Raw genomic sequence first — 25,009 nt, forward strand, 5'->3', positions numbered from 1 at the left:
TTCTAGTCACACATACCTTTGTTGTTACTTGGTGTAAAATTCTCTCACTTTGCTCTTAGAGAAATAGTCAATAAAGTATGGAGTGCCTGCCCAGTGAGGGGCGGTTGTATCTCGAGGTGAGTAACTTTGAGATGGAGGTGTGTGTTGGGGTTTCAATTAGATTATAATGAGCCAAGTTCATCCAAGAAGAGTGATTTCACCAGAGTTGCTGGTTCAGCAGCAAGGCATCTTCTCCTACACCCTTGGCTGACAGCTGCTCTGTAGTTTATCAACTACTTGGTACCATCAAGTTCCCTTTCCTGCAAGGAGTTCAGCACAGCCTGGCAGCTGTGTCTTCACTCCATTCCTCTCCACAACCATTTCATCCCCCTTATGTGCTTAAGGTTGCACACTGTGAGTGTGGGGAGTCATTGTGGAAGAGGTTTTGAGCATGCCAGCTTCATTCCAGCCAGGGTGCAGGAACTGCATTTCATCCTATAATTTCTGTACTTTTAAAACTTCTTTTAGAACATAACTTCCCATTTTTTCTCTAATTTTACCTCTAGTCATCTTCCTACTCAGAGTACTCTGGTTGTTAAGGAAGAGGTCAGCCCCTAGATTTTGTGAGTTGGTTTAATTACCTCAAGGTGTTTGTCCTTGGAGAGGGATCCCAAACAAGGGAACATCTGGGCCTTTATACTGTCTGTGCCCCCAATCTTCATATGCTATTTTTGTGCCCTGCATGTGCCTCTTGGACCAATGAAGATGTATGGTCTTGGGTCTTCTGACACCTCATTGGATTATTTCTCCATGTCCACATGGGCAACCCATTAATTGTTCTTATCTTCCAGCCTGGGCCAGCCTTGAGGTGCTCCAGTGTCTCAGCCTTTATCTAGAGATATCCATCTTTCTCTGTTTACAGTCCTGCTCAGCTGTTCATGCAAAAAACCCAAATTTATTTAAAGTTCATCTATGTTAAGTTTTGATCAAGGCTCACTCATACTAAGCTGTAAGCAAACTGTAAAATCAAACTGTAACGTATACAATTTCTAACATTTTATAAGTAAATTTATTTTAATCTCCAACGTTGTTACAGCATGGCAGTCTGCAGCCCACAAAACTCCCCTGTGCATGTAAACCTCCAGGTTGGCCTGGGAAACATTCACAGTGGTGTCTGCACATTTTGCTGCTAACACATTAAGCAACTTGGGAGAGAAAGAGAGAAGATTAGAGTAGGACTAGGAGTCAATGAGAGCCTTGGGAAGTGGAGGATAAACAAACTTCTGCTTACTTTGTTAACACTTGGACCATTATTTTTAAAATAATGAGAAAAATGGAAAATTATAAATGGGAATAGCCACACTAACTGCATTTGGAATATGAGGGTTTTTTAATCTTTAATAATATTTTTAATTATGGTATAAGCAAACCTGGTTTGAAACACCATTTTTAATGGTTGGAATCAATGATTTTAAGGGTCTTTTCCAGCCTAGAGGTTCTATGGCTCTGGGCTAATATCCACACATTTGCCATGCTCTTCCTGTGCTCCCTGTCCCAATCAATTCCCACCCACCAGAACAGGTACTCCTGCAAATCACAGGCTAGTGGGCAGTTTCAGGGATGCATACTTATAAAAGCATGGCAGGGGTTGTGAAGGGCAGCCCATCCTGTCCTTAATTAACAGTTTAATTAACCCTGCCAATCAGGAGTTGCCAAAAAGAAAATATCTCCCCTTCTCAGCTGAAACCCAGCTCTTGTTCTTGCCCTGCTCCTGAGCATCAACAGTGACCCAGTGCAGGGGACTGATTCAGCTGGAAACAAAGCAGGCCCTAAGCTAAGCGTGAATTTGAAGAAATTAATCTGAAATCTCTGATTGATAGATATAGGTGATGGAGTGCAAAAATATTACATAGGAATGCTTTTCCCTGTTGGCTTGGCTTATCTCAGAGTGGAAAGAGCTTGATCACAGGGGCATTTTCTCATTGTTAGCAGCTCCCTTTTAAATACTTTAAGTAATTAAGTACTAGTCACTTCTGTATCTATACAGATACACCACTGAGAGTGTACACTTTACTTAAATTTACTTCAATTAATGTGCTGTTCCCTGGGCAATTCCATGACAAATGCAGGTCTCTAAAGCCCAATTTTTTCCCAAAGTGTTTCCTTATGCTCCAGACAAGTACTTCCATAAAGGTTTTCTCTTGTGTTCTTTTAGTAAGAAGGCCTGCAAATACAAAAGGAGGAAAGACACACAAAGGAGACCAAAATCACTAATATCTGTATTCCATGTGAGGCAGAAATCTCCTAAGTCTGCCTAAATTCTCTGTTTCCAGCTTGGGTCTAACAGGTTTAATGTGCTCATCACGTTCTCCAGCTTGCATCCACTGGCATCTGGAATTGTTAATTTTGTCTTGTAGGCACAAATGGTAATTGATTAAGGAAAAAAAACAGTGAAGGGTGATTACTTCTGCTGCCCTGTTGGAACCAGGAGATTGGGAGAGGCATCTCCAGCATGTCCAGTGAAAGGGGAAGGATCTTGGGAGAGACTTAGGGTATTCTGGAGTGGGTTTCTCACAGTCATCAGATCTGCATTAGGAATGCCTGCTTCCTTTCTTTTCTCTCACAAACCAGAGGCCTTCCATTACCTCACTGTCCCAGACACATTCATTGCCACCCATGAGGGGACAGCACTTCCCATTGGATTTGTAGGAACTGTGGGAGTGAACGGCGAGAATCCTTCCCATGTTAACCAAACCCTTTGTGATCAGGGACATGGTCACCTGCAGGTTTACCTTCCTTCAGCAGCTGTCCCTGACTGTGCGTACTGTACCCTCTGCCCACCTATGTCCCCTCTGCTGAGCCAGACATGCCATAGGGAGGCATAAGGGGAGGACAGAAGTTAATCAGATCTTACCAATCATCTAATGAATCTCTGGAATCTGGCTACAGGCAGATCTATTTGCACATTTAAAGTGTGACACTTTAAGATATCCAGAGCAGGGGCATTTACATCTGCTCTTGTCACCATAAGCTCCCTTAATAAGCACCTCTAGGATAAAATTTATCTTACTCAAATGAGATTAGAGCAAAATAGGTCAAATTAATTGTGTCCTTATTTCTCCCCGGTGAGCACAAATGGAGTCTAATGTAATTAATTCAGAAATAAATATCTCTGCCATAGATATTTGTGGTTGGAGAAAAAAGGAATCCAAGCCATCAATTTAATTCTTCTGCTCCAAAATAATCATTTGTAAGATGAGTGTCTGTGTAGGCTTGTTTTATGATCAAACAACAGGAAAAGGCACTACTAGAGAAGTACCCAGTGAATGGGCCAGTCTGAGGATAATGCACATTTCAGAAGTGCCATCCAGGTGTCTAAAATGTGAGAATAAAACTGCATTGAGGTAACAAACAACATGCTCTGGTTTAGCCATTAACTCTGAATCCTGATGACCATTTTATTTCAGAGTAAAGCAGCACAGCACATTATAAAAAAAAAAAAATCTCCTCCAATTTCTTTCTAGAAAAAGACAGAGGAGAAAATGAATAGAGAAATAAAAAAATCTAATTTCAAAATATGGTTTGGGGTTTTTTTGTCCCACAATGAAAGTTCCATATTCCCCTCCTGCAGACAGAAGGGGCTCTGCTCAGTTGTCCACACATATGCCCTGGAGACTTTTGAGGGTTCACAGGCTTATCACAGAACATCAGAGACCTCCATCAGGACTGGCAAATGTTGCACCATACCTAAGGGAAGCCCATGCCCTCATTGCCAACAGTGAAGTGATAGACTTGTACTTAAGGCATTTCAAATAGCAAAACATATTCATGTTTAGGTAAGGGATTCACACACAAAAGTGTATTATACAACTCCTGTAATTCAGACATCTAAAAATTTGACCTTATCTAGTATTTCGTCTTCCAATTCCCTTTGAATCTTTCTGTTTCTGTCCTGGCTTCAAAGCAGTTAAAAAGATGTGATGTACTATTTCATCAGTCTTCCATATGGTCAAGGACCAAAGAGATGGTGATACAGAGGTTATCATGGAGTGGAAACTCAACCCAACTTGAAAGAGATTAATTAGTACTGTTTGGTTCTCTCTATCTACTAGATCATCTGGTAAAATGCAGACGTCTTAAATCATAGAAGATATCTTTTTTCGGAAACCAGTAGTATACCACCCACTGATTTTATCATTGCATCACTTGGTCATCAAGAGCAAGACACCTATGCCTTTATATGATTTTGGAGCCATAATTATTGATCCATGCCCTCTTATTTTTTTTCTCCAAGAAAGAATTTTTTATTAAGCCAACAGCAAAATGATGGGACTCAGCTCACTTTGGAGTGAGCTGTCATTTCCATTGTGTAGAGTTAAGAAAGTAATTTTATCATTTCAGTTTCTCCTGTACAGGATCTAATCTTCTGACAATCCAGCTTCATGACTGACCTTTAAATTGTGACAAGCAATCAAATATACTGGTTCTATGATTCTCTACAGTCATCTTCCTTTGACTGCCCTTTGACTTTGAATGAGAACGAGAGTTAGCAAAACCCTCGATTCACTTTTTAAAAAACTTTTATGATTCTTTCTGCTCTGAAGAAGGGAAACTGATCAAGTTAAGCAGCTCACAAACCCATGAGTAATAAGTCACTGAGGTGGAATAGAATACCTACGACAGTGCTAAAATTCACTTCTCCTGCCAAGTCCTTACTGGAGACCCCAGGACTTTTCTTAGCCTTTCATTTACATGTATCCTTTCTTCTCACACACTTCCCTGGACATCTTTTCTCAACATGCAGAAAACTTCCCATTACATTCATCTCAACACTCTCTTGCCCTGCCCCTTGGAAAGAGCTTTACTCCTAAATTTTGGTTGTATCGTCTTGTGGAGGTGGTTTCAGTCTTTTTTACACCATGTCCTTAAGCTCTTACTCAGTGGCTTCTCACAAAGGATCTTCGCATTTTTGCCACAGGAGTGTCTTTCTTAACTTGTTGTTATCTTTTACATTACTTATTCCTCCAAAAATATTGTCTTCTTCTGGTTGGTCTGACTGTATTCCCTTGGATCTTACTTCAGTCTCCAACAAGAAAGCCCATGTCTTTTACCAGCCTTCTTCTATTGATACACACTAAAATCTCAGCCTGTTTCTCTGACACCTCCTCATGGACATGCAGCTTTCACATATTTCACCAGAGTAATTTATCACTCCCTTCTATTATTAATTCCTTCAGGTAGTATACCCATTTCTGGGTCCTTAGCCTGATCATCAACTGCATCTGTATCTTCTCTGCATCCCCTGACATTCTGAACTTCAATTGCATCAATTTCATGCTTGCAATCTCCATCCACATGGCTAAATCTCTTTTAAAGCTCTCATTACCAGCTTGTCTTGTTGCAACATGTTTTTTTATCCAGCTTTGATAAGCACAATTTTCTCCTTACCTGTTCAGAGTGTTCCCTTATTTATTACTTTCCATGTCTTGTATTGTTTCTCTTATCCCACTTATTTTAAGTGATGTGTCTATTTTCAAAGTCCGTCATGGCCAGGCCATACTCTGCCTGTCACCTCTCATTCAATTCTTTAAAGACCACTGTTTTCTTTGATTGCTCCACTGTTTCAAATATCCTGCTTGCTAAATTCTGAACGCATTTGTGATAACTTTCTTCCATTCTCTTCCTTGCTGTGGACATAATGCCATAAACATCTACTTTATCTTGCTGTTGTTCAGAATACTTCTAATTGTTCTTTACCTAATATCTATAAAAAGCTGTGTAAAAGCCTCTCTTTTTTGGCAATCTGAAATTCCCTCCCATCTTGTCAATTAGAACATGTTTCCTTGGAGAAGACTCTTCATCGCTCTGATGTTGTTGATAATCTTTGTCTTAAATTTAAATAGTGACCTTCTGTGGGGTAAAAGGACATAGTCTTATTCTGTGACAAGTTCTGTCATCACAGAAGTTCTGTGCATCACAGTCATATAGATATAATAACACTGTACAATATAAAGTAATAATAACAATGATAATGACAAGAAATCTGTTCCAAATGAAAACTCAACAGAAAAGATTTAGTGGCTTTAAATTATCATTCACCTCTTGCTTTGACACATATTATACATTTTTATCACAAGTCACAGAACAATATTTATGGAACTATAAATGTACCTGTATAAGCAAATAAATACATGACAACAAAGCATCACTTATAAAGAAGTTTATTCTTATTTTATCACATGACTGGGACAAGTAAATATGAGGGCATACTCTAAAATTACCTCGCAAATTTTACTGTTGCTGGCTGGGTGGCACTGCCCTTTCACTGCCTTAGCCATCTGCTCCCCTGTCAGCAAACTCTGGTCCTCCATCCCCTCCTCCTCTTCAGCTGTATTTCCATGGAAAATATGTGTCTGTGGTGACTGACTGGTGTTCCCTCCGACCTCCAATCCATTTGTTGTCAGCCAGGTTTCCTTTCCTGAGTCCTTTGTGTGAAAATTGCCTTTTAACCATGCTGCTTTGTGCCATTTCTCCCTTGTCCAAAATGACATATGACAAGACATCCTCAGCTCCTCCAGCTTGCCAGCTCTGAGAGCATGCTGCCCTGCCTGCCATTTTGTGCATTAGACTGATAAGAAATTTCCATCAGCAGAAAGAGGAAAATAAGAGTGCTATGGCCAATGACATCCAATCTTCCTGTGCAGTTGAATTGAGTAAACTGCATGTATAGAAAAAGAATGGCAAAGAGCCAAGTACTCTGTGGCTCAAGGGAGGACAGGGTGTCCTGGGCACAGATTGCCTTATGCCAGCTCCTTTCCATACCTGCCAAGTTTGAGAGTCTGCCCCAGGATGCACCAGAGCTCAGTAGTCACTGTGAAACCACCCCATCAACGTTACATTTGGAGTGCCTTAACATTTTGTTTGGCATATTTTGACCTCTTTCCTGGAGTTCCAAAGTGAGAAGGGTAGAAAATTAGCTGATTTTTTGCCCCAGATTTCCTGTTCAAGAACAACCCAGCTGCTGTTTGGGTCAGATGTTCAATGTTTTACCACAAAGCACAGGGAAGCAGAGGCCAGCTCACTCTGACATAACCAACCCAGGCACTTGCACAATCTGCTGTGACCTGCTGGGATACGGGGCCACATGCAGCTCCCATTTCCAGTTGAGCACTGCAATTACTGGGGGCATGAAGCTGTAAGTATGGAGAAAAAATTAACTCATTATACTTACAAATTATATTTGCAGGTACTTAGTAGGCTTATTGAGCTCTCAGTTTATAGTTCTTCGAGTTGTGGTATCATCCTCCTTAATGGATGCACACATAGTAATAGATGTGTAATTGAATATATATCAAAAAAGTAATAGACATAGTGTAGGAAATGAATCTATTTAACAAAGGACATATTCTGGTAGTCATCTTGTAGTATTCCAGAAACAAGAAGAAAAACATTTTCAAAGCTCCCTGAAATGAATATCACAGTATGAGATATCCTTTTGATGGTCTTAATTTTGTTTATTTTTACATTTAAAAGTCCAAAGATAATAGGAGGTCATCTGTTTGTTAGCCCACGGCTGAATTTGTTTCTAATGCATGTACACAATCACATAAGAATCAGCTCATTGCAATGCATCCTGGAGGTGTATAGACCTGAAAGTGATTTGCAAGACAGATTTTTACTTTTTTTAGTATAAAAATGCCAATTTGTCAAAACCATACTTTTTTTATGACTAAGTATTACTTTCAGTATTTTATTCCAAGTAAAAAAATTTGATATTTATTTAATATCTTGTTCCAGTATCTTCAAAAAGAAGTGCTCTGCTTTTTCATTTCAGAAATGTGTTCCTTCTGAAATGTAATTACAATGAAAACATTTTTTTTTTTTTAATGAAAAAGATCAGCAGGTAAAAGTAAGCATTTCAACTACTCTAAATCTATATTTGTTGGGGAGGGAGGTTGTTTATTGAATTTTGCTCTCTTTGAGATTCTTGGGTTTTGTCCCAGTTTGATAGAGGAATCTGAAATATTCTAAAACCAATAAAATTATAAAATAGCTTCTGGCCCTATATAACAAGAAAATGGTTTATTGCAGGATTCAAATATGGTGATGAATGAGTGTTGAGTGATGAACTGCCTCACTTGGTGATCTTCTGGCCTCTCTGTAATTATGCTGGTGGGATTTACACCAGGCCAGTTTAATGTAAAATTCAGTTATGGTACTGGCCTATTTTCCTTATACACTACATCACAGAGGTTTGAATAATTACTTTGGTTGTACTTTTTCTTCTTAAAACCCATACGAGACGTGGAATTAAGTTTCAACACAGAGCCATATCAGGCCTGCAAATCCATTAGATATATTTTGACTAAGGAGTCAATGTAATGATTCAGTATAGAGACACACAAAACTGGTATATTTTGTAGCACAGTTTTGGTTGTCTTTTTTTTTGTTTTGTTTTGTTTTTTTTGTTTTTTGTTTTTTGTTTTTTTTTTTTGTCAAGCCACTTCTGGAGATTTCCAATCCCAGCTTCTGTGAATGAAGAAAAAAAATTCATAAATAAAGGGAGGTTAGGTATAAGGCTTGTGAACAAATTGTTTCAAACTAGGCCATTACATTTAGCAAGAGCACTAAGAAAATATAATGAATAATCAAGAACATGTTTAACATCGTGGGGTTTTTTTCAGTTCATCTACAAATTCACACTAAGTAACATGTCCAGAATTTAAAAGCTTGATGTATTTTAAATGGTAATGTGTGTGGAATTCCTTTAGAGGAACATATAATTATTAGTACCATTTTGAGCTTAGGGACTTTTTCTACTTCGATAAAAATTACTGATGTTGAGAAACAGCTTTTGTATCTAAATTGTCTTTTCACAATACTGCATAAGTAGGTAATTCTTCTGTTGAAGAACATATTGTCTTTAGTCATATTAGACTACTTAATTGCAATTATTATTCAATTCAACCTCTATCAGTCATTTATTTTTAAGTCAGTTTACTAGTAGAAGAAAGATTTTCTCAGTGTCTTTGATGTTTTCACTGCTACGAAAATTCAGAATTGTAAGTTATTCTTCTCAACCTACCTGCTGTATTTGCAGTTATTAATCATAAATTTATTTTTCAACAATTGACTTGATATTTGCATACAAAAGGGCTTGATTTTCATCAATTATTTTCATACTTTCTCCTGTTTGGGACGCCGGATAATAAGAACAGTGAGTAACTGCATTACTCATTGCATAGCACCAATTCTTTTTGTCTCTTGTGAATAAACTATTGCATAGATCAGATCTTTTGGTTGACAAAGTCCAGATTTAGAAAGTGTTGAAATGTATTCTCAAACTTAAAATTCAGACAGTTGTGAAATTGGGATTAATCACATGTAGGCCTTCAGGGCAGTTTTCCACATTTATTTTCTCCAGATCCACCTTTCTGTTCTTTCCCACTGTATAATGGGCTGTGGTGGTTTTTTATTCTTCAGCATTGGCCTGTCTCATGTCCTTTGGAATTATACCAGATGGTCAACCCCCTTTCCTTTGGGGAAGAGGGTCTGTACTGCTATGAAGAATTTGAGCCTGGGGAAAGGAGGTAAACATTCTTTTTTCTCCTAGTATTTAAGAGAGCAAAGTTGTGGGCTTTTAGCAATAATAGCATAATTTCTTTCAAAAAATTTATTTCATATTAAACCACATGAAACTAAAATTCCTTTAGAATATGTTCACCTTTTCTAACACCACTATTTGAACTTTACTGCTGTTTCAATTTCAGCTGATAGCATATCAGACTTCTTTCCATGCAGATTCCCTATTCACTTGGATGCCTTTCTGAGAGTTAAGTAAAGCACAATGCTTGCTGCAAGATTTTACTAATCCAAACTACAAAGACAATATCATAAAAAGGTGATGAGTGTAATGGCAAACACACTTAGAAAATACCAGACTTTTGACTGTTTGTACAACATTGCATGTCTGTATTTTGATGCAGACTTCCTCTCTGGTAAGAAGATGCAATATTTCAGGTGTCAAAGACTTCCCCTATTTTGCACAGTCTTTCAAATACAGTAAAGAAAAGACTTTTATTGCTCATGTTCTCTCAAATAGCCTCCAACTGATCTGCATTGCTGTTCCCTCTGCCACTTTAAGCCTTCCACTAAGCACAGAGGTCCGGGAGATACATACTGTGAAGACAGGGGCAAAGAAGGTGTTGAACACATCAGCCTTGGCTGGAACTGAAGCCAAGATGGCAATGAACTTGCACGAGGATTGCACAAAGAATAGCTTTGGTACCAAGTCAGTAGAGATGAATGTCATCTGGGACATGTCGTGTGGCAATGCCAGGAACTTTTAGTTAAAAAGCATTGTAAAACTTGCGATGAGAAAAACAAGAGATTACTTTTCCTTAATCCCTCCCTTTGAAAAGGCCAAATGGCATTACAGAGAGCTGAAACAAACATGCTCAAACTAAGGCATTTTCTTCTTGTGAAAACTGTTGGCCTAAAACATTCAAGTTTGGCAAAGAACTGAAAATAACAGGAGTCGTCATCCATGACATGAAGATTTTATTTGCATCTTAATACAGAAGTGTCTGTCAGCTTGATGGTGTTTGATAATAATGATGTCCTTTTATTTTTAGCTGCTACTTTTGAAACATCTCTCTCAAAAAAACAGTAGAGAGAATTACTTATAAATGCAGGCTCAAAAATATCTCCATTACAGTCTATTGGCAGCCCCTTACCCAGCCCCCCACCCAGCTTCAACTCTTTGCAATTAATTTTTTCATTGCCAGGATAATGCCTTGTTTATTAGCAAAGGCTACTCAGTGAAAAAATAATTTTTCTACTTGTGCTTCAACTGCACACTGAGCAATGCCAGGAGTAAATGATTACTCAGCTGTCATGTGTTATCGTATAGAAATGCTGTCCATTTCATAGTGGATAAATTTAATGGACAGACCACATATTTGAGTAATTTAATCTGTTGGGCAGTTTTTCTGTCAGCCTTAAATTTCCTGACAGATTTTGGTGCTTTTCAAATTCTGTTCTTTTTGTTTTCTGTTGTTAAGATTCCTTGTATCGGTGAGCTCCCCTGATTGCCTGTTACAAAAATAGGTAAAATTCTAAATTCTTCTTTGTCTGTTAAACCTTGGCCTTTACACAAGGAGGAAATGAATGGAACATTTTTCCTCATTTCCTTTACATTAACCATGGAGCTGAAGGAGCTTCAGCTGGTTTTAAGGCATTTATGAGACAAAAAGATATGTTGTAGCAAGATGCTTTTACCAGAGCTGGCTTCCACATGAATTGCTCCAACATTTAAAATTATCAGACTGAGAGGACTGAGATCTTACCCAATTACATACAATTGTTGCTAGAAAAATTTGTTCTTCAAATATTTGCTTTAAAACTAGTTGCCATTTATACTGTAATGCCTAAAGTTTTGTCAAGCATACCAGGAACTGCAAGTCCACATCTAAAATAAAATGTTACCAAAATGTTTCAAAGTAATGCTAGCTGCTTTAATTCCTTTCAATTAAAGTTTTCAATTTGAAAAGCTTGTAAATATTAACTAGGAAACACTGCTGAAAATGAGTCTGCTTTGAACACTGTGAAGTGCTTGCAATTCTAAAAACAATTTCAAGTATTATTTTCTCAGTTCCAAAGATCTTATTCTCCCTGCAATCTGTGGCTGACACTGTAGACCTAGAACAGTTTTGCAATAAGATCTTTTCTGCAGATTAACATCTTATTTCCTTTTTAATCTCTTTGGATGAGGATCATTCATATATGCTTCTATACTGAACAGGGAGTATTCTTTGGAGACAAGGATTTAGCACGGGGCCCTTCAGAATTCATTTTTTTTTTTTTTGGCAGGTTGATTTTTATGGAGTCAGGCTGGCAAATAATGGCTTTTACTGAGAGGGTATTTTTCAGAAGTGTTCAGCACCTACCATAACCCAGGGAGGTGCCTGTGTAATTGACTTGGTATTAAAAAAGAGAGGAATGAAAACAGCGACAAACTCCTTGCCTTTGGAAATGTACTTCAAATTAGGTGCTACTACCCAGTGCATATACATGAAAAGGTGCAAACTGCAGACCATGAGACTTGATTTCACTTCTTTTTTACCCTATCCACCTACAGGGCACCTGATGCAAATGCATAACTTTTTTTTAAATCAAATGTTAGCATTTCCACTTTAAGGTTAATTGAACACCCAGTCCGAGACACACTACATGACTTTTTTTCTGGGTTGATTTCTTATAGCTTAGTATTGTGGGCAATAGGAACATTGGCCAAATGAGGTCCCTGTGTTTTTATATCTTGTCATTAGTTTAATGAGGAGCTATTTCTGTGACTCATTCCCTCTTTTGCTCTAAGGCTCTTGCCTTTAAAAACATGGCTAAAAAAAAAAAAAAATCTAATAAAAGCAAAATTGAACTTTCCTCCTTTCTTTTTCTCCATGCTCATAATCTGGAGTGAGAGAAGGTTCCGAGTGTCATTTGACCATCTGCTCCTACTGAAGCGCCAGATGCCCAGCAACATATCTGAGAGAGGGGTGCCTGTCTCTGGGAAGTTGTTCATCCTTAGGGAGGTTTCTCTGGAAGTACAGCTAGTTAGACATGATGTCCTGTGAGTGGGACAAGCCCTATCTCCATGGATTTTTCTGGTTTTAATAATGGACCTTGTTTGTCAGGCTGCCTGGCACGTGTGGCTTCACAGACAGGCATTTTGGTCCAGCTGTATTTTCCTTCCTGGGCGAGCCAGCACCAGCTTTATGTGCTGCTTATTGAAAGGCAACCCAAGAACTGGAGTTCCAGGTGACATCTCCATCAATGCCACCACATGCCAGCTAAACCAGTCAGAAGCCCTTAATGTTCTGAAAAATTACCTGCATGAAGGAAAAGCAAACTCACCCAGTCTAGAACAAGAGTGTCTTTGATACCACAAGCAAAATGAAAATCCTCATTTTTACAGAAAAAATATTTAGATCTCTTTGAAAAAAATTAAAATTCTTTTTAGATTCCAATCAATGCTTCAAATGGGATTTAAGGAAACAGATTGTCATTTACGGGAATAGGTTTGGGGGGAGGCATAGGAAATGTGTCTCAGCGTGTCTGTCCTCTTCACTCTGTGGCCACACTAGTGACAATAGACCTCTTAGAAGCACTGAGATGATGTGTCATCAGCGGCAAGCCAAGTCCTACAACAGCTTCCAGCTGATAATGTATTGCACATTTCCACAGCAGGATTTCAGTTTAAATGAAAACTATTTCTATGAGAGTATTTTACAAGTAAGAATGCAAATATTTCAGCCAGTGCTGGAGTTGCCCTCCCACTGTCCTTTCCTTTGTGGCAAAGAGTTTTTCTGACAGGAGCATTTCCTGAAACAATTACTTTGCCCCTGTACCTGGTATCAGCAAAGGCTCATTTTAGCTTGTTTTCTTGTTCTCACTTTTTTAATGTGTTTCTCCTCCTTGTCATTGCTTTGGTCATTTGTTTTCACTTTCTTCTTCCAACGCTGCAAACATCAATGTCAAGGATGCATGGTGGGATTGAACAGCAGGTACCGAGGCTTCGAAACACCAACCATCCTTTCTGGAGGCTATTTTCACAAATATCTCTCCTGTGAGTTGAAGATACACATACCTCTTCTTTCTCCAGGTACACTGCTGGCAAATATTTCCAACAGGCCATAGCCTTCAAATTCTTGTGTTCTAAAATTTTTGTAAGTTATTTAATGGGCTACTTAATAAAAAATACCTTTAGTTGATTGGATTTTAATGAGAGAAAAGGACATTAGGAATTTTATGCCTAGGGGTATTAAACAAAAATAAATTACTGGTATAAGCCTAGGGGTGTTATAGAAAAATAAATGATTGGCATAAGCTATATTTTCCCTTTAATTAGTTCTCTTGATGGGTGGCTAGTGTAAACGCAGTGGGAAATGCCAAGATTTCAGGAGCTCAGTATGAATTCAACATTACTATGTGAGCAGGTATCTCACAGAGCACTGTATAATGAACCATCCTCCAGCCCTGCAACACACTAAGCAAGGTATGAAAAAGTCTGAATGACACTTAAGTGTCATTGACATAGCATTTCTACTATTTCTGAAGAGTTGAATTGCAGGAAATCTTGCTAAGGATACCCTTGAATGGCTGCTCCCCAGCCCTCAGTACTGACATATTTTGGACTCTTTTCTCAGAAAGCCCTTTTGCAGGTCACAGAACTCAGACAGAGCAATCTGGTTTTGATTATCGCTGAAGAAGAAATTGCTGGATGATGGTGACCAGGAGAGGACAATTTATCTTTTTGGTGCTTTTTGGTACATTCCTTTGTATCCTCTACAGCTGTTCCTGCAGAATGGCCCAGCTCTCCAGTGGCACTTGTAATATGTGCTAGATCTCTACAAGTGTCCTGGACACCCTGAAGTATGTCTTCTTTTGTATTGAAATTACTAAACAAAAGTTTCCCTTCCAGGAGGTCTTTTTCTCCTTTCTTGCATATGAAATACAGTACATGACTATATAAACATATATTAGAAGAAGGTTGCAGTTTTGCTGCATGTTCCCTTTCTTGTTGTAGAAGAAATATTCTTGAAGTCTGTTCTGGTCTTCTTTTAGGTGCTAAAATAAACAAATAGTGATGGAGCACAGGAACTACTGCTGCAGCACTCAAGAGAGAGTGTCATAGCCCAGCCTAACCTTTGTCTTCCACCTACTCTAGCAAGAAAAACACCACATGGTTTCCAGGCTGTCACCACACTTTTCATTGGCCTTTGTTGCTATGAATAAAATAAGTATTTTAAAGTTAACAAAAGCCTTCCTATGCTGGTTTTTAACTCTCCCTACTGAAGAGCAGAACTGAAATGAACAATTATTTTGTGTTGGCATTGCTGTACATCAGGACACCCAAACTTCAGGGGGACTCAAATCTCAGATGTCTGCTGAATTTAACCATCAAAAATGGAATGGAAACAACCATTTCTAAGAAGAGATTCTGGCACAAGTTGCCTGTGACTGCTGCCCCAGACACTGAGCACATCTCTGTTAGGTGATGCTCTTTGCTCCTAGCTTAACACCTTGGTGTGTACCCAAAATACCAGGAGGTTTTTTCTTTAAGTAAATACCTACATTATCAATTTCCTCCATAGCAGGAGACCCAGAAGGCCTAAGGAGGGAGGGTTTATATATCCATTTTAGACAAACATTTGGAAGGTCACAAAAACATTATGCCTGGCTTTTTTCTATGCAAACAACACTGGCTCTTGCTGTAAATGTACTACACTGCATGGATGAATTTTATAGACAGCTTAAGTGCCTACATTTTGTAGTGATCCTTAAAATTATGCCCTAAAACTGACATACCTCTGTTCTGGGCAAAGTTTCCCAAGAATATGCAGGAGTCTGAAGGATTGTATCCAGCTTTTCTGGATCTGAGCCCTGTATCTTCAAACAGTCTGAATATTTGTTGGAAAAACCAGCAGTGGGTTTTTGGTTTGGTTTTTTTTTTGTGATGCTTATGTTTCTGCACACACCAGCATCAACACTTGGCTTTGGAGTCAGATCTCACACCTTACCTCTGCTATATAAAAAAATGTATGCTTAAATATGAATACAACAACAGAACTGTCTATAAGCAGGCTGCAACATTCACAGATTCCAATGGGTAGAGGATAATTGCAGGACATCAACTGATACTAGGTTAAAAAGAAGATTTCTTCATTATTTTCTTTTTAAGTCCTCTCTTCTGTATATAGAGCTCTCCACTTTGGAGATTTGTGTTCCTTTCAAGAATATAAAATAATCATACCTGTCAGTTTCTATCTGATTTCCTAGCAAAATTTTAGACGCTTGTCTTTTTTATAATTTTACATCCAAAAATTAAGAGTAATCAGTCATTTGTAGCACTATGTAAGAAATTGTTTTGTCATGTTATTACCCACTACTACACTGGTGCAGTGTTTCATTAGATTGACATAGCATATCATGTTGTAAATTATATAAAAATGATAATGGAAACTCTTGATTTCTTTGAAATGTCTGAGTCTGAATAGACCCTGGAGAACAGTACAGATCCTTTTATAATTATATCAAGCTGAATCAAGAGCAATTTCTGTCAATAGAAACAAGTTGTTTGTATTAACACCAGTCAGAACAAAATTTGGCTAGCTGTCCAACAGGGAGAAATTCTGCTGTGTTCCTGTATTTATTTGTTTATTTCCATTTATTGTTATGTTTACAGTAGCATAGCTAACAGAAAAATGGGCAAAGGCTCTAGGTCTGCAAGCAAGCCACTGATCATCTGTTTTAATGAGATACCACGGTCACATGGGACACTGTCTGGACCAGCAAGTAGCAGGGGCACCTGAAATCCAAGTTTCTCCCTCTAATGCAAGACACCTAACTGAGGGTACCAGATCCCAGACTTTGAGGCTGTCCATGATGAATTGTAGGCATCTCCAAGACTAATTTTGGCTTTAGGAGGAAATCCATCACTCTGGGAACATATTTTCCACATTCTCTGTCTACAGAGAGATCAGGAGAAATGTGTCTCAGATCCTAGAGTTTGATGCAATAGAACAGAGCCTATATTGTTTTCCCTACATTCAATGTTTTAACTAAATAACTTGTGGCATCAGTATGTTACACTGTGCTAAAAATGTATGTAGTCCATAAAAAGGAATCTCTTAAGCAGTAGTGGGAATTTAAAGTTTTCTTATATATAATGAGAAAAAAACAAGTACTTCTAATTTTAAGTATTTCGACAGGAAAGATTAAGCAGAAAGTACAGCATCAAAGTAGCAATGAGAGAAGTTTGTGCAGTATTTTTCCACAACAGATTCCAATGTTTTGGGAACAAAATAACAGCTGTCTTTGCATCTGCATCTGTGCATCTTAAATAGGGCAACTGAAGATGTAGAGAAAGGGATAATATTTCATGGGTCACAGTTGCTAGATTTTGGCTACCAAGAAGCAGGGATACTTGAGGGAAAATTTGAAATGGGAGTACAAAACTTTCAGTGTGCCAAGAAATATGTGTGCGTGTGTGTGTGTGTGTGTGTGTGTGTGTGTGTGTGTGTGTTTGTACATATATATGCATACATTCATATTTCAGAAAATAACTTTTAAATGGAGAAAAGCCAACTGTCCTTAAATCTAGTATAGATCAGAGCACAAAATGACATAGGAAAATAGTATATGTCTAATCTGAGTGCTAATTAAACTCCAATTTTCTTAGTTATTGCCTGGACTTTCTCAGTTTTAAAGGTCATGTTACATTTAGACATCTCTTTTTGGGATGAGCAGAAACTCCTCAAGACAGTGCTAAGAAGCTACATAATTGTGTCTCTGATAAGGACACACACACACTCCTACACATATTCCACCTTCCACCTGGACTCAAATCAGTTGGTGTCTTTGGAGTGCAACTATGAAGAGTGCAGCAGCTTCTTTGCTCTAGAAAAAGTCAGACTTCTTTCTCACTTCCTGCTAATGTATCTGATTATTTCTTGGTCAATGCAACTTCTGAGGCTGTGCTGGTCTTGGGTTCACTTCCCCTCTCCATCTGAAATTATCTGAACCTGCTTCAAATATGAGGCTGTATTTGGTGGGTGCTGCTTGGTTCTCCTGTGTGTGCTGAGAATGATTATCCCTTGTTTCTGGGCTGGGGAGGAGGAGGAAAGGAAAGAAAGTCCTTTAGGGACGCCATGCAAGACATTTGGTTTGGTGGGGTTTCACCTGGGAATTTCAGCACTTTAAATAATGATATTTAGAAACTCACTCTTGTGTTTTGTGAAGCTGTAAATTCAGTTATAAATAAATAAATAAATAAATAAATAAATAAATAAAAAGAGAGAGAGAGAGAAACACACACCTCTTTCCAGCAGGAACATCAGCACATCTGATCCTGAGAGACAACAGTGACATTAGTGCCATAGCACCTCTTACCAGCTTAGATGTCCTCTCTGCATGGCTCCTGTGCACCACACAGGCATCCCACAACCCTCACCCAGGAGTGTGGATACCACTAGGCAGCCTGCCTCAACAGTTGCCAAGGGAAATCTCAGAGCTGTAATGTCTTTTAAAGAGACAGCTTTTACTGGTAACAAGCTTTTACTTCCCTTTTATTGTAAGGGATAGACTTACATTTCCCTACCAGCTATCACATAATTGATAATGAAAATGACATAAGATAGAGTGAGGTTTGGAAACATCAGGTGAAGACCATAAGAAAATATATTTTCTTTACATAGTACATTTCTGTACCAAAGAAGAATACTAATTAAGGCAGAGGAACATCACTCAGCTCCAGGTAGAATTTCATCCCTTGCCTCACTGGAGAGCCCAGGACAGCAGCAGCATCATTTCACAGCACTGTTTTTCCATACAACTCTATAGATATGTATGCATTCAGTATTTGTTTTTATTGCCATTCTTTCCACTATCTTTTAACTTCTCTAAATTACAGTGTCATTACTCTTACTGTTCAATTACTTTCCTCTGTTTTCCTACTTATTTGCCTGGCCAGGCAGGTGAAATAGGATTATTTAAAACCAGACACACTGAAGAACTGCTCCATTGCTGAGTATTTCATGTGAATTGCTGCGTGGAGGAAGCTGTAAGCAATACAAGTGATTTTACTGATCCTACCAAAGATGGAACTAGCTCATGGATTCTTAAATGTTTAAATGCCTATTAAATAATTATTTGCCTCTGTGTTGATATTGAGTTTTCTAGTAACAAAAATGTTACATTTTACAAAACTTTCCTGCCAAAGAACATTCAAGCTAACTTAATTTTACAACCAGTCAGTTTTACTACTGATTTTGTGCCTTGTAGATTACATTTAAGGTACTCAATGCTAATACGATTGTGTGCTATTAAAAAAACCAACCAAACAGCCCTACAAAAAATCAAACCACGAACCAGTCTAGTACAATAATATAATCTGCCAAGAGTACCTTCTGTTATCACCTGAATTCTTTAAAAACACGGTAGTTTGAGTTGGAGATGTTGCTCTGTCCCAATTTTTCCCTTTTGTACATTGATCTTGGTTTGGAGGAAGCAGGCTGGGAGTAAAAAAAGAAACTTGCCCTCAACAACAGAGGGCCAAGGACTTCACATTGCTGCTTGTACTCAAAAAGGTTTGGCCACCCACAGTAGCTTTGCAACGCCCTTAGGCTGAAGCCAAAATGGGTGCTTTGAACTACCCTCTAACTGGGTGCCAAGAGCGTACATAAGAAATAGGTCAGATGTCTCACTCTCTGGAGATGCCTTCTCTTCCACTGAGTGTAAGGGCAGGCTATTCTGTCAAAGGCAGGGATATCACATCCTGCAAATTAACCCTCTAAAGCTGGTTCTTCCAGTCTCGGGGACTGTGCTGCCATTAGTGCAGCCTCATCAGTGCAAATGTCAGCCCCAGCTGAGTAGCAGAGATCTGAGAAACAACCAGCCGTACCTTCCTGCACCCTCTTTTCCCTGGAAAAGGAACTTGGGTACATCCTAGGCAGAAGTTGCAGTGTGGTGTAGCTGTCCCTGCAATCCCTCTGGGTCCCATCTCTAGATGCCTGGATGCCTCCCAAGTGGCCCTTGTATGGTATTTCCAGATCTGCATGCTGGGTACTGGAAAATGCATTCCTAAGGGTAACTCGACTGGCAATTGACGAATGGCAATGCAAGACATGGGACAAGGGACACTCCAACACTCCGCCTGAGATGATCCAGCTCCACTTTTACATCCCTGTTCGATAATGTCTAAATATAAGAATCATTTCTTTCTTTACCAAAGAGGACAGATAATGAGTTCCAATACCAGTAGCTTGCACGTAAAAGTCAGGTGTCTTATAAAACAATTTTCCTAAAAAAAAGAAACGGTATGATCTACACAGACAATGCAGGGACATATGGAGAAAAACTAACCCATAATGTTTCCCCTGTGGAATTCTTTAAGGACAGGTATTGACTCATTTCTGGTGTTTTGGCCAAATAGATTTCATTAGCCTGTGTTAGTTACTCAAATATTGTTGTAGGCTTAGCAAAAGTATCAATGATAGTTCCATTTTCTTGTAGTGTTCCTCCATAGGCAATATTTTGTGATGAACAAGATAGAATTGCTAATGTAGAGAATATTCTGAATAAAATTAATTCTCTTATGTTATGGGTAAAATCCACTGAATGATGAGCAATGATATAGCTCAGAAATCATTGCTGCATGAATAGAGTACTACATGGTATATACCATAGGGAAATAGCTAATGTGTGTCAGAGTTTGTCATAATTTTAAATACAGCCTAAAGCTTAAGGAATAAATTAGCGTAATTTTCCTCATTTGGCATTACTAGAGGTTTGCTGGTCTACAGCACTCAATACTTTGATCCACAGTACAGTAATATTAATATAATTATTGCTATTTATTTGCCTAAATAGTTTTAGACACAGAGTTTGCCAACCAGCTGGAATACAGCTTGAACTCTGAGGAAACATGTTACTGCTACTGGACACAGGAGATCCACAATGGCCTCAGAATGTATAGGGTACCAAATGATTTTGCTGCTCTACATGTCAGAGCAAAGAGATTTAGAGGTCTGTGTTGGACATTGGACAGTGAATTAAACTTAAATCAGAAGGAAAGAGAGAGAAAAAAAAAAGCAGAAACTACTTTTCTGTATGCCAGCAAAGAAACATCTAATGAGAAGAGCTTGTGAAGGCATATTTTCCAGTTAAAAAACAGGAAATGTCAGCTCTGAACCAGACTGTACTCATTGATTTCAGCAACACTTCTAAGAACATACAATAATGCTTTCCACTGCTCTGTATTTCCAGGAACTGGATGAATAAGATCCTGTATTTTAAGCACCTTTGCTGTGTAAACAAACAAAAAAGATTCATAGGAATGTATTATTTTGAAGATAATTGTAAGTCCTACTTTCTTTGCACACTTGGCTGATTCTTCACAAAGCTTAGTCCTACTTCCTGCCTATGTCAGAGGACAGATCTGAGCTCTACCACAAGTAAGGCACATATAGTACACTTTGGAAACAATGAGATGAGCATTGCCTATGCTGCTATTTCAAACATTCTGTGTAATTGCTGTTATTAACCCACTTCTTTTGTGTTGCATGACAGCTATGTTCTACCCTGTTGAAAATAATAGAGGAAAGTGTAAAGAAGAGCAGAACACTTTAGAAGAACCTCAAAAAAGATTTTACTTGGTCAAAATTATTTTTTTTTAATCTACTCCATTACACTTTTTGCATTATATTTATCAAGGAATTATATATTGTTGATTCTAACCTATTCCCATGTACCTTTTACGAGGAAAGTCATGTTTTGCTTGTCTGTTATTGAAGCTACTATAATCAGTAAAAGATTTAAACATCTTCAGTGTCTCCGGGTTCAAACAGTTCCTTAGACTTTAAAGTTCTAAATTTTGCATGATGGAAGTTATTCTGTCCTATATTTGCAATGAATTCTGTTAGAAATTAAATTGAAAATTACAGTTCTAGAAGAAATATCCAAATGTCATGCATTCCAGTTCTGTATTTCCTTTGACATTTTGTCAAATAATATGCTGTTTTCAATCTCACTTAGAAGAATCTAGTAGAACACTGCAAGAATTATTTGCTTTGAATCCATGGTCCACATCTACCTCTCGTTCTGGAAAGGATGGTCTCCATGCATCCACTCTTTTTTCTTCTGTGCTTCTGATGTCTAGCTGTGAAAATCAAACTCTGCATTTTTGACAGTACTTACTGATTAATATAAACTTGCTTCCAAAATCAAGGAAAAACTCTTTTTTTTTTTTTTAATAAGTGGATTTTTGAGAAGTCAACCAAAGAATTCTTCCAAAATATTTTGGTTTTGCAGGAGTAGAGACTACGCAGTCTCTAGTGTTAGCAAAGTTAAATAGCTTATTCAAACTCATCTAAAAAGTTGATTCAAACTCATATTTAACTCATCAAAGTTTATTCAAATTCATCTACAAAAAGTAATAGATCTTCCTCTTGTGAAAACGCTCAACTCTATTATCTCCAGCACTCCAGTAACCTCAGACTCCTGTAGATTAGCTGCAAATTTGTTTTTAGACAATTGTCAGTACAACCTTTTTTCCCCAGTATTTTTTTGTGTGCTTTCTGATGCTGCTGTCCAGGTGAAATTTCCTCTTCCTTTTGCCCTCCTAATTCTGGAATTCTGAAATTCACAAAAAGCATTATGAGATGCGCAAAAAAAATCCAAACATAAAAAATCACATTGGCTGCAAATCAGTAACCACTGCTATTTTTGCACTGCAGAACAAAACTGAGAAGGCAGTGGATTTTAAAGGTAGGATAATCTAAGAAAGAACAACTAAATAAAGAAGAGTTATTCTTCATGACAAGTTAAAGGTTAGTCAGCTCCCAGGAGCTCTGTATGACCTTATTCTTTCAGATCATCTAGTAGTTTAGCTGATAACTTTGTGGGTATAAGGTGACCCCTACAATGAGTTTTCTTGGATAAGACTTTGCTTATGCTACCTGTGGTTTTGCAGATAAATCTGAGAATAATATTATACATGTTTCCAAACCAATACGAAGTCACACACAGTTCCAGACCCTTAAACTGAGTTCCTTGTTGGAAGTTCAGATTTCCACAGATCCTAACCCTGATGCCTTGTAGGCAGCCAGCAACAATTTGCATATTCACATCATCACCCTTAGGTTATGTTCACATCCTTAGGTTATGTTCATATGTTAATCTGTTTAATGAACCTAGATATTAGAACACAACATCTTAAGAGCAGTCATTTTACCCTGAAACTACCAGAAGGCTGAAAATGCTTTGTCTAGCTTCTCCTCTTCACTGCCTGAGATTTTTCCAGCTCTTGAGCTACAAAAAACATCCATGCTTTTCCTCTTTCCCATTTAAATACATCAACATGCTGCTCTCTTGCTCTTTAGTTTGCTTCATCATGCACTGCTCCCAAGCTGTTGACTTCTCAGAGAAAATAAGGGAAAAGCTGTCCCTAGCAGTGGGCCACCAAGTTCAGGCACCTGACTTAGGAATGCAGCCTTCCTGATTTCCCTTTGGGGTCTTTGGAGAGGTAGGGAAACCTCAGGAGGACAACAGAAGTGTCTGTTTGTTAGTTCTGCTCCAGAACACTCTAGAACTGTCAGAAACTTTGCATTATCTTTTCAAGGGCTCCTATGTTACCTAACTTGCATGAAAATACCTTTCTAGATTTCCATCAAAGACTACCATTTGATAGATCCTAAAATTTATTTAAAACATGTCAGGATGGATGGAGATGTAAAATTTCATAATCTGTGATTGTACACCACACAAGTATCCAGGGTTTTTAAGCTGCCTGTTATGAAGAAAGCAACCTACCCAAATTCCTTTCCAACCACCACCATCATCACAGCTTCAGTATGTTCAGCATGACGTTGCTTTTTATTAAAAATTTTCAGCAGTCACATGGTCAGGAAGACATTTTTCCTTTGTGAGTTGGTGGCTTATCTGAATTTCCAGGTCACAAACCAAAAATTTTAATGGTCTTACTATCATTCAGGGAAGGAAGGAAGGAAGGAAGGAAGGAAGGAAGGAAGGAAGGAAGGAAGGAAGGAAGGAAGGAAGGAAGGAAGGAAGGAAGGAAGGAAGGAAGGAAGGAAGGAAGGAAGGAAGGAAGGAAGGAAGGAAGATGTGAACCTTCAGTCAGTTCTGTGTGAAATGCATCATATTAGTGGTGTATTTGACAAGATCAGATCTGGTTCAGCACTCATTACCAGTTAAAAAAGGCACTTTCACTTCCTAGTCTACTGACACAGAGAAAACACTGAGAAAAATTCTGCCTTGTTTGTTTATCGAAGCTGTAGGAAGCCATTGGTCCAAGTGCTGTGCCAGATGGGTAAGTGAGAAGCAAAGGGCAAAAGAACAACATAGAGAGGATAAGAAGGATATGTAGAGGCTAAGCAAATGTAAAAATGAGACATGTGGGAAGCAGTAAGGCATTTCATAAAACTGAGCTGTGAAAAATTAAGAGGCAGGAAATGGTAAGAGAATATAGAGGCCAGAAAAATGGGAGGACATGGAGACTTGTACCTGGATGTTCATTTACATCCTGCAAGGTTAAGTAACTCCTGCAAGGGCACAACATGAACAAAATCCATTATTTTGGACTGAGAAAACAGAAGTGCTGCAGTCAAAGGACAATACTCATTGTTCCTGTGTTTGAAGTCAAAGCGAGCAGCTGATCAGCACAGCACAGACAATTTTGCATGCCAGAAGACTTAAAGATGTCCAAAGCATCAAGAAAGAGCTACAACAGAAGCCAGACTCGATTGCTACACATGTTTTGCAATGAAGTCTTGGAGATTAGTAGTGACCTCTCCCACACAAATGCTGCACATCTGCACACACACCAGTTCACCCTTCAAAATGTTAACAGTTGTTCACTTTAGTGGGAAAACTGGGCTGTTTCCCTTTTCTTGCTGATTTGGCCTGTGGTTGATGCTTGTTAAATCTTTTTTTTTTTACAATACATTAATTTGATAGTTCTTTCTGAGCTAGCATCTTGTCATAAGTTAAAAAAAAATTTAAACTACTTGTGGCTAAATGAACAATATGAATACTGTAAAACCCGCCCTTGTTTAGAATATTTAAAGGGCTGTAATGATCTCAAGCCTGAGATGGTTGTTGCAGCTTGAAAAATGAATAAAAATGTGTCATTAGGAGCAAGATGCAGATGTAGTGAGATTTTGTTCATCACTTTTTGAGTCATTTTCACACGTGTCGGTTATGTGGGTGCTCTAGAAGCTGAGAAACAGCCCAGAACAAAACTTCCTCTTCATTATCACTAGGCTGTGAAGAGGAGTAGGAAGCATTGGGAAATGCAAGCCTTAGTGTTATTTCAAGTACATTTTTCATGAAATAGATTGAGTAGGAGAGATAAAAAGTTCCTGCAGAGAACACTGGATGTATGAGTGTAGCAGGAGAAAAAAATCTGCAGCTCTGTCTAGACTATTGTTTATGTAGTCTTCTAAATTAATTTGGT

The 25,009-nt window shown here is 38.3% G+C and overlaps 1 protein-coding gene and 1 long non-coding RNA gene across 15 annotated transcripts in view; one reads left to right on the forward strand and one right to left on the reverse strand.

The window, feature by feature from the left end:
* Positions 1-17,825, forward strand: part of LOC144245908 (uncharacterized) — a 135,057-nt gene extending 117,232 nt beyond the window's left edge. For 4 of the 10 annotated variants that reach the window (XR_014954676.1, XR_014954675.1, XR_014954668.1 and 1 more), the window contains one exon: positions 9,463-17,825. Coding sequence is in view for 2 of the 10 variants with exons in the window: in XM_085577608.1 (XP_085433734.1) it covers positions 9,463-9,569; positions 13,517-13,674 (265 nt within the window). In the remaining 8 variants the exon portion in view is untranslated. Of the gene's footprint in view, positions 1-320; positions 7,175-9,462 lie in introns of those variants that run through there. The other 6 variants (XM_085577604.1, XR_014954669.1, XR_014954671.1 and 3 more) reach the window with 6 other exon arrangements.
* A 4,103-nt stretch (positions 17,826-21,928) lies between these two features.
* Positions 21,929-25,009, reverse strand: part of LOC146768698 (uncharacterized) — a 94,878-nt gene continuing 91,797 nt past the window's right edge. For all 5 annotated transcript variants that reach the window (XR_014954690.1, XR_014954687.1, XR_014954685.1 and 2 more), the window contains one exon: positions 21,929-22,170. This is a non-coding gene — a long non-coding RNA (uncharacterized LOC146768698). The remainder of the gene's footprint in view (positions 22,171-25,009) is intronic.

Source organism: Lonchura striata, chromosome 1, assembly GCF_050655825.1.
Source record: "Lonchura striata isolate lonStrDom1 chromosome 1, ASM5065582v1, whole genome shotgun sequence".
NCBI lineage: Eukaryota > Metazoa > Chordata > Aves > Passeriformes > Estrildidae > Lonchura > Lonchura striata.